Raw genomic sequence first — 10,471 nt, forward strand, 5'->3', positions numbered from 1 at the left:
TTATCCAATAGAAATTCTATTAAAACTTTGGTTTAAAAGAGATTAATTTTATTTATTAAAAATTTTATTTTTGATAAGATATCAGAATATTGAAATAAATATTATCTATAAAAATCTCAAACTAAGGAGATTTGGGATTGCTCCATTCTTCTCCATGAAAAACAGACTTTCATTTTAAAAAATGTACTTATTTGATACTGATGAAAATTATGTTCTATAGTTTTCAACATTCTCGGTGTCTAATTTAGGCATTAAAGTATTTGCGCAAGGAGTTCCCTACGTCCTCTAACTATTTTCTTCTTTGCAGTTTTGGACGAAATCATATTTCAGGACGAACGTCTTAGAACACCATCAAGTCTCGAGACGAAGGCATCAGGACGACGTTAGGTTTCAAGACTAAGGTTTCAGGACGATATTAGATTTTGGTACGAAGAAGGTCTCGAGTTGATGACAATCTTGAAGGACATTAGGTTTTAAATATTGATGGCTTTTAATGGTTCAACTTATTGAGGCTGCAATTAACAAAGCAAATGTTCGTGGGCTTATAATCAGGCCCAGCCCAATTTTACAATTCTATGTACGTTACCAAAATACTATAGAAAATATGACATAGGCCCTTTTTAGTTTGGATGTGAAATATTTTTTTTGAAAATAATTTTTTATTTTTTGGTGTTTGACAGAAAAGAAAATGAAAAATATTTAAAATATTTTTTTTTTATTTCATCAATACATCTTTACATATATATATGTGTGTGTATATGATAAGCATTAAGATTTAGACCCATTAACGATGCTAAAGCCCTAAAGGCTGGGGCTGGCCCACCAAGGAGAGGGCATGAAGCCCAAGAAGAAAGAAAGCATCATGCAAGTTGGCTCTGAAATATCTATGTGATTTTATTCGTTGATTGCGCAAAAGTCAATTCCACAAAACTAGTGATTTTTTAGCTGAGCTTTCATTTCTCAAGGTAAGCCACTTTTACCTAATCAAGAGTTTTATAATTTTTTTTGCAACTTCGTCAAAAATTAAGTTAAGTATCAGTGTGTTAACACAGAAAATATCTTATACTATCTAATTATTTTCTTTCTTGAAAATGTTTTGGAGCTTGAAGACAATTTTCCTATCAAACAAATATATTGTTGTGTATAAGTGACAACAATTAACGTCGTCTATGAAAAATTCAATCGAAAAGCCAAAACACGCTCACAAAAATAACTTTTAAAATGATTCGAATTATATCACAAGTAACTAAAAACAAGTGAGTGAAGAAAAATATGACGTCACCAATTCTTTGAATCCACAAGGGTATCAAGAGACTATCCCAATAGAGGCAACATGAGCGAGTATGAAGTTAACCGAAGGCAACATGAAGAGAGCACTAGAACTCTTTGAGAAGGGGTGGTCTTCTTGCAGAATGTCATGCCTCACGACCCATTATCACCAATTCTACAAAACCGTACAAGAAGTGAATAGAATGACGTAATACGTGATATGCACGCTCACAAAATAACTTTTAAAATGATTTGAACAAGATCATAAATAGTTGAAAACAAGTAAAGTGAAGAAGATATGATGTCACCAATCCTTTGAATCCATAAGGGTATTAGGAGACTCTCCTAGTAGAGACAACATGAGCAAGTATGAGGTTAATTGAAGGCAAGATGAGGAGAGCAATGGAGCTCTCGGAGAAGTGGTAGTTTTCTTGCAAAATGTCATGTCTCACGGCCCACTATCGCCAACTCTACAAAACCACACAAGAAGTAAGTAGAATGACCTAATACATGAGACCCAGGAGGAGATCCTGCAAAAGGGTCTCGAAAGGGTCTTTGGGAGTGTCAATAAAAGGATCCATTCATCCCACATACCCATTAGGAGAAGGATGCCAAGGAAACTCTTTCAGAACTTGTTTAGCAGGGGGAAAAGATTACCGAAATGGGAATAGTTGATGCAAGTGTAGGTCGACGTAAGGCAAAGATTGCTTAGCCACATAGGGACAAGTTCCATGAGGTGGTCAAGAGTATGAATATAGGTGTTCAATTGAAAAATTAGCTTAAGAAAGAGTTGGAAAGTTGATAATCAAACTATTTTCAATGCACAAGAGATGGTTGATATGAAAAAGAAAATCGAGTAAGTGCTAAAGTAGAAGAAACTAATGCTAATAGAAGAGGGCCAACAGAAGATGAGGATTCTCTTCATGCTTGAGATCTTGGAAAAACTTCTCCCGTCCAAGTTCAAAAAGCCTTAGCTTGCTATGTATTCAAGCACATGGGACCCTTCTGATCACATTCAAAGTTAGTGATCATAAGAGCCTAACTTAATGGAACAATCCATTCCATTAAGTTAATGGAACTAGTCAAATGTAGGTCTGCCTTGTTTACCAAACTAAGGGCCTAACTTAGCCCATGAGCTTGCTTAGAGCAAGTTGAGACGAGTCGGTTCAGTGGGCTTTTGAGACGAGCTGGGCCTAGACTCGTGAGCCATAATGGGTTGACTCAGCTAGAAGCCCACCAACTCATTTTAAAACAGTTTGAAAATTATTTATTCCAATTTAAATAAAATCAAAATTCAATCAAGTTTAACAGGCCGAGCCCACAAGCCAAACCCACAGGCCCAAGCCACGAGGAGCCCTTATATGAGTCAAGTCTGGTGAGATGCGGGCCAAAAAAGATTGGGCTTGGCCCAATCTTTTATAATTAATTTTTAATTAATTATTTTTTTACTAGAGGATGACATTTTTAAATTTAACTTCTTTTAATTAGACTTAATTTTTTGGTTTAAAAATGCACTTAGACACCTTATTAATAGGCATTTTAAATTAAGGGAGAGATGTGTATTAAAAAGAATAAATTATTATATAATAAATATGGTTCAGTTGCTGAGTCAACGGTCTCGCGCCAACGTGAAGGCCATCCAAAATAAGAGGACGTTTCTCCCTCTCTCTGACCCTTTCTTCCTCGTCTTCTTCCATCATCGCCATTACCATCGCCATCTCCAAACTCTCTATCTCTCTCTCTCTCTCTCTCTCTCTCTCTCTGTAAATCGAAATCTTGATCAAGGAAAATTAACCATGCGGCAGGCTGAAAACCAGGGCTCCTTCCTGAACCGGATCAGCATCCGCCGGAACCAGGTGGCGTCAATGGAAGGCTGCCACGACCAGGAGCTCGAAGACCTCGACCTCTTCCAAAAACACGTCACCGATCGCTTCTCCGATTTGCTTACCCCTTCTACCTTCTCAGGTGAAAGCGAGGGCGGAATGCCGCCTGCCGAGCCCCTCCTCTCCATCGCCTGGTTCCGCAGGCTCCTCGACACCTTCCTCTGCTGCGAGGCGGAGTTCAAGGCCGTCCTGATAATGGGCCGCGACCCGGCTCAGTTCTCCAAGCCTCCATTGGATCGGCTCATCCCCGACCTCCTCGACCGCACCGTCAAGGCCCTTGACGTCTGCAACGCCCTCACCCACGGCCTCGACCTCGTCCGCCACTGGCTCAAGCTGGCCCAGATCGCCGTCGCCGCCCTCGAGTCGCGCCCGATAGGCGACGGCCAGGTCCGGCGTGCCAAGAAGGCGCTCAACACGTTGCTCACCTCCATGACCCTGGATGACAAGGAGAACCACCACGGCAAGCAGCCGGAGCGCAGCTGGTCCTTCGGGAGGCGCGTCGCAGCCCCGAACAAGGACCGCACCGCCGGGAACTTCCGCTCCATCTACTGGAGCATCGCCAAATCGTGGTCGGCCTCCAAACAAATCCAAGCCATGCTGTCCAACCTCGTCGCTCCGCGTGGGGGCGAGCCGACAGGGCTGGCCCAGCCGGTCTACATAATGAGCACGGTCCTGGTTTTCGTGATGTGGGCTTTGGTGGCGGCGATTCCGTGCCAGGAACGCTCCGGCCTGGCGACCCATTTTCCCGTACCGAGGCAGCTGGCGTGGGCCCAGCCGGTGATCAGTTTGCAAGAAAAAATCGGGGAGGAGTGGAAGAAGAAGGAGAAGAAGGGGGCTTCGGGTCTGCTGGAAGAAATACAGAGGATGGAGAAGCTATCGATGTCAATCGTGGAGTTCGCCGAGAACTTCCAGTTCCCGGCGACGGAGACTGAGGAGTTGGCAGCGCAGGTGGAGGAACTGGCGGAGATATGCGAGAGGATGGAGCAGGGGGTGGTGCCGTTGCAGCAGCAGGTGAGGGAAGTGTTTCATCGGATTGTCAGGAGCAGGACGGAGGTTCTGGACGTGATCGACCAAGTCGGAAAATTGTCGTCGCCGGTTCCCTATTGACATCACAATCAAATGAAATCTGCAACTTCAATTGCCATTTTTGTTTGTAAATGTTGTTTCTTTTCTAGTCTCAATCTTCAATGAAGGGACGGACTAATCCATCTTCGTCTCAATATACCATACAAGTTATTAAGGAGTTGTGATACCTCTATATACCTCTTCTACCCTAAACCCTAATTCATAATTAGAGCTTTTCTTAGGCTAAGAAGCCGATTGTTTGCTTTAAAAAAATATTTTTTAATTAGAGCATGTCATTTTGCTCTTTTTCTCATGTCTATCTTATTACTAAGATATTTTTGTTAATTAAAATATAAATAAAAAAAAGTGAGATATGAAAAATATTTTATGCAAAAGTATTTTTCATAATATTCATTAAATTTATCTATCGATCATTGAAAAAGAAGTCACGTGATTTCTTATCTGAATTTTTTTAAGTAAATTTATCTTTTCTTTCTTCTGGATAAATTTATTTTAATTATTACAGATAAGAAAAAATGATGCATGTGTCCTCCAATGTATTCTAAAAGATTTAACAAACAGTTTAATAAAAATCTTAGAATATTTTTTAATTTTATCTTAATCATTTTATATTTTGGTTTAGAAAGTATTCCAACCTTATTTTGCGATTATAGCCCTTATGTGATCCTTCACTGCTCATGCCCTCGATTTTGACAGAGGAGGTAAATTGCAAGCGAAGGTTTTGTCTCACTGCGCATGACAATGAATCGAACCCATGACTTATTAGTGCGAATCCCAACTTATCATAGCCCAACCAGTTGACTTATGTTATTGGGGCATATTTCAACCTTATCTTAATAGAAGGTTATGGTACTCATTTTAACAATCTTATCTTGGTATGAGATAGGATATAAGGTAAGGTATTGGGGTTAGGGTAAGAGATAAGAGAGAGATGATTATGGAGACATGAAAGTGCCTAATGGGCTTGGGCCACCTCTTAATCCAATGAGTCTGTCCAAACCCATTTAATTTAATAAATAGCTTTAATAGGTTTTAACTTAATCAATTTAGTTTGGGGCCATTATAAATAGATCTAAATTTCATAGATTTGGAACAAGGCGCGTCCGAGTTAGACCCAACCCGACCCATTAATAGCCTTCAAGTATGAATGACTATAGACACGACAACAAATTCCTCTTGTCGGGAAAGCAGTGTTCAAGGCTTGTGGTACAGGCATTGCTAGCAGTGTTAGACCGGCGCCAAGAAACTCGTCGAATTTGGAAGCAACTTAGAACGCTTTCGGAGGATCCTAATCCCTCATCCTCTCATGGTTATATAACCAATGAGATGTTGCCACGTGTCCATGCAAACCCCCATAAAACCCTTCCCCTCCTCTCTCTTTCTCTCTGTATTTGCTGGCTCGGGACTTCTCATCTCCTCTTGGTCGTTGTTTGTTGTCGTTGCAGTGGTCACCGATGCCTCTATAGTCGTTTGCCTCCAACGTAGTCGCTACTACTGCCGCAATCAACGCCTCCATCACCGTTCGAACCCACTGTAGCCGTCGTTGCAACCTCCACCGCACCCTCTTCTTTTTCCTTCTAAAAATGGTTCTTTCTGGTGCATTTTCTATGTTTTGGGTTGCAAAAGAACATGATTTGTTTCTTTATTGCCTTATTTTTGGGCTCTTCTCCATGTTTTATTTTCCCATTTTTCTTGATTCTTGGCCCCTTTTGTTTTTTTGTTGCTTGTAATCTTCATAGTCTGGCTATGGAAGACAATTATTATTGTTAGGATTTTCAACGAGAAATCCTAATTAGTCTTGAAGATCATTTCCTATTCCTAATTGATTTCTTGTTTAGTTTGTAATCCTATTTTATAATCAGTTGGAAATTGTTGTTAGATAAGGAAACCTTAGTCTTGGTGGACAGGAAAACCTTAATCTTGTTGAACAAGGAAACTAGTCTATAAATAGGATAGTAGGCCTTGTCAGTCAAGGAGAGAAAATCAATTGCGAGAGACCAGTGAGAGCCAGGAATTGGGTGTAATTGGGATTTGGGTTTAGAGAGAGAATATTGGTCTTTATAGTTGTAAACTTTACTACATCGTGATATTTTCCTCTGTCGTCCTGACGACCGTGGTTTTTCCCTTTTTTGGGTTTTTCATGTAAAAATCATCTTGTGTTTTTTTCTCATCTTATTTTTTTTCTTCAACAAGTGGTATCAAAGCTTTGGTTATCAGTTGCCTAGTACGCAAAGGATATGCCAATCATGATGAAGTTTGATTTTGAAAAGTTCGATGGGAAGATCAATTTTGGCTTGTGGCAAATATAAGTCAAGGATATCTTGATCCAATGCAGGTTACACAAGGTGTCAAAAGGCTAACCAACTACTGAAGGCTTTGGAAAATCTGGTAGAGCAAGTCTAGCAAATGGCTCCAAAGATTTTGATGCTGGAAGTTCGTCTCTCAATTTTGTAGAAGATGAAGATGTTCTCTAAAAAGATGGATACATCCTCAAAGCATCCCGTTAGACCACCAAAGTTGCCATGAAAGAGGATGTGATACTTCTAGCGGGTCCACAAAGTTTGCACACGGGCATTAGCTTGGCAATGATGCAAGGTGTATGGTGGAAATGATGTCCATAGCTAAATATCTCCCAAGGAAACCAAGCATGGGGGCTACACCATAGTTTTTTAGCAAGGTATTTTTCGACATTGTGCCGTGAAAATCTTATACAATATATGCTTAAGTGGTTGTACCTTTTATGGTGGGGTACAGTGATCTTGGTGATAAAGATCATGGTGATTATTGGTAATAGATAGTCATAGTTGTCGTCGGAGAATGGACATATGTTTTTAGGAATTCTTGCTGAGGTGGTGGTTTGTTAGGATTTTCAGCGAGAAATCCTAATTAGTTTTGAAGATCATTTTCTATTCCTAATTGGTTTCTTGTTTAGTTTGTAATCCTATTTTATAATCAGTTGGAAATTGTTGTTAGGTAAGGAAACCTTAGTTTTGGTGGACAAGAAAACCTTGACCTTGTTGAACAAGGAAACTAATCTATAAATAGGATAGTTGGCTTGTTAGTCAAGAGAAAATCAATTGTGAGATACCAGTGGAAGATAGGAATTGGGTGTAATTGGGATTTGGGTTTAGAGAGAGAATATTGGGCTTTATAGTTGTAAACTTTACTACATCGTGATATTTTTTTTTGTCGTTCTAACGGCCGTAGTTTTTTCCTTTTCTGGGTTTTCCATGTAAAAATCATCTTGTGTTTTTTTTCTCATCTTATTTTTTTCCTTCAACAATTATGTTTGATGGGCTGACTAATGGATGGATCTTCATGTTTGGATATAGTGTTCCTTTCCAAAAACATTTTGGGTATACTGGGTAATTGATCCCATTTCTAGAAACCCTTATGCTTCTTATGGATATGGAAAAGTTTCTCTACATGGAATCCAATTAACCAGTTTTGGGTTTTAATAATTGGATCTCTGTAGATGAATTGACACTCAAGTATCTCTTCTAGGATCTTCCTGTTTTTGCCAATAGTGTTATCTTTACTCCTTTGCTCTCCTCGTATGCGTGTCTGTGTGTAGATATGTTGTATATTTTGTACTTATTTTACACATGTTTTATTTATGTAATTAAGCTCCTAGTTCACAATTAGCCTCCAATTAGCCTCCAACTGCAACTGTTGCTTCGCCTGTTTCATGCGGGTCACCGTTGCTTCGCCTGTTTGACGCGGGTCACTGCTGCTTCCGGCTACCATTGTTTTTGTTTTTTGTGTACTCTAATGCTATATTTGAATGACATCTAGTGAATTTATTTTAATTCATTAATTTTATTTTTATATAAATTTATAAGAGGCAAACAAAAATTTATTCATATTTTTTTCAATTATTTATATGAATGAGTTTCTAGATTTTCTATATGATAATTTTATTTTCAATGTGTTAAGACTGTATAACAGTATTATCTGATAACAGAATTTCTTAAACTATTCATAATCCTTAGATTCTTTGTATGGGGAGTTTGATTAATCAAATATGGACTAACACGAGGGTTACTAACTCGTTCAATATAAGATACTGATAGGAGGATGGTGTGTCACGCGCCATATGACATGAAATATCATTAGTAAATCTATAGGTGGTCGATGGGGAAGGATTAGTCGAATGTGACACCAATGACTGATCACATAGCTTGGTGGATAATGGTCGTGTCATTAAGTTACGATAGTGTGTTGATCTTTATTAAACTTGAACCATCATGGTTGTTTTTTGTATTGGTGTGCGGGAATTGCTAATGAACTGAACCATCCAATTGAGAGGTGGGAACGTTCATCTATGTGGTTCTATATTATTGGTACATGGAGACAGGTGTTAGGAATAGGATCTGTTGTCCTCGTCAGTATTTGATGGGGTAAACGTATTATATGATCTATTATTAATGTGAAAGAATAGTCCCTGATCAGGGCAAATTGAAAGTTAGGAAAGGTGTTTCCTAAGGTGTCATCTGTTCACATTAATGAGATTTGACACATAGCTACTAAGTTTGTCACTCCATAGCTCTGGCTCAATTGGGACGTTAGGTGATAGAATGATTATAGCACACAATAATCATCAATTGTAATAGGTTCATTAGAAGTAAGACTTCACTATCACCTATACTGTCCTGAATCGCTGCTAGCCATTATTTAGGAACTCTTGGAATATCGTCAGGATTTGGAGAAATTCTGATGATGGGGGGGTTAACCGATATCGAAAAGAGTTTCGATGTTATTTGATTACTAGCGGGTAGTGAATTTAAAAAGTCACATACCATATAATGTTGCATTTGGTATCGACATCGTGTGCCTAATATGTCTCTTGAAATAGTTGGTTAAAAGTTAACCCTTGGCCCTTCTGCCAATAGTACATAGTTGAAATACATAGTGCACAATGCATAGTGTCTAGTGTATAATAATATTGCATAGTGCATAGTGCAATTCATTATTACATGCATTATTAATAGAGGGTGGTTGTGCAAACGTGAGAGGAGATTTAAATTGGGGGAAATGAAGGAAGAAAAGGGGAAGGGGGTTTATTTAATGGCAGAGGCCCTGCCTCTGCCTTCTCTCTCTTTGATTTTCTCACGTAACTTTCTCTTCTTCTTCTTTCTTCTTCCTCTGAAAAATATTTTGTTGCCATAGAAATATTATACGTGTAATTGTTACGCATATAATTTTGAGATAGAGGCACTGGTAATACACAAATCCTCTATGTCTAGCGAAGGAAGAGGTGACTGGAATGATATTTTGTTGCATACTAGGTATGGAATGATTAGGACCACCATAGCTTGAGGTGGACACGATCTCAATACATAAATAGTTTTTGTTCCCCAACCTTACATTAGGCAGCAGTCATGCATTTGTTTATGTTTTCAATTGTTGAATATGCGTGTTGCTTAAATACCCAAACAACATGCATATTTAGTTAATTTTGTTGTATATTATATTCTGCTGTGTATTTGATATATGATAAAAAAATATTTTTTTATATACCTGTAATACCCCGAGAGCCCAGAAAAGTTAGAATATATCGAGGATAGTGTAAGAAAAGAAACAACACCAGCTGGATACTTTTTGGGCTGAATGTTGGCAAAGAACTCCCAAGTTAAGCGTGCTTAACCTGGGGTAATCCAGGGATGGGTGACCCCCCTGGGAAGTTCGTGTAAGCCCATCAGGGTAAGTTGTTCCGGTCCTTCCTATCGCTCGAACGGGATGTTACAAGTGGTATCAGAGCCGACCCTTGGTGAAGGCGGTCCAATGAGGGCGGGGAGTGGCGCCGGGGCTTGAGGGCCTGTACAAGGAGCGGCTTCTGACAGGCTTCTAGGATGGCAGCCCCCAAAGGGAGGAGATCTAGGACCAGTTATAAGGTCGCATGACGAGGACGTCATGTGCTTAAGGGGGGGAGAATGTAATACCCCGAGAGCCCAGAAAAGTTAGAATATATCGAGGATAGTGTAAGAAAGGAAACAACACCAGCTGGATATCTTTTGGGCTGAATGTTGGCAAAGAACTCCTAAGTTAAGCGTGCTTAACTTGGGGTAATCCAGGGATGGGTGACCCCCTGGGAAGTTCGTGTAGGCCCATCAGGGTAAGTTGTTCCGGTCCTTCCTATCGCTCGAACGGGATGTTACAATACCGTTATACCAGTTATTCCCTTCAATTTCGCCTCTTCCCCTCAAGTCATCATTGCTGCAAATAGGGAGGTA

At 39.6% G+C, this 10,471-nt stretch overlaps 1 protein-coding gene across 1 annotated transcript; it reads left to right on the forward strand.

The window, feature by feature from the left end:
• The first annotated feature begins 2,905 nt into the window (after positions 1–2,905).
• On the forward strand, positions 2,906–4,428 carry LOC127813360 (protein ROH1). The gene has a single exon (XM_052354299.1). The coding sequence runs from the start codon at positions 3,066–3,068 to the stop codon at positions 4,257–4,259; it is 1,194 nt and encodes a 397-aa protein (XP_052210259.1). The 5' UTR covers positions 2,906–3,065; the 3' UTR covers positions 4,260–4,428.
• The last annotated feature ends 6,043 nt before the right edge of the window (positions 4,429–10,471 follow it).

The sequence above is a fragment of the Diospyros lotus genome, chromosome 11 (assembly GCF_014633365.1).
Source record: "Diospyros lotus cultivar Yz01 chromosome 11, ASM1463336v1, whole genome shotgun sequence".
Taxonomy (NCBI): Eukaryota; Viridiplantae; Streptophyta; class Magnoliopsida; order Ericales; family Ebenaceae; genus Diospyros; species Diospyros lotus.

Excerpts from the sequence above, each read along its gene's own strand:
- LOC127813360 (XM_052354299.1), top strand. The coding sequence starts at position 3,066 with ATGCGGCAGGCTGAAAACCAGGGCTCCTTCCTGAACCGGATCAGCATC.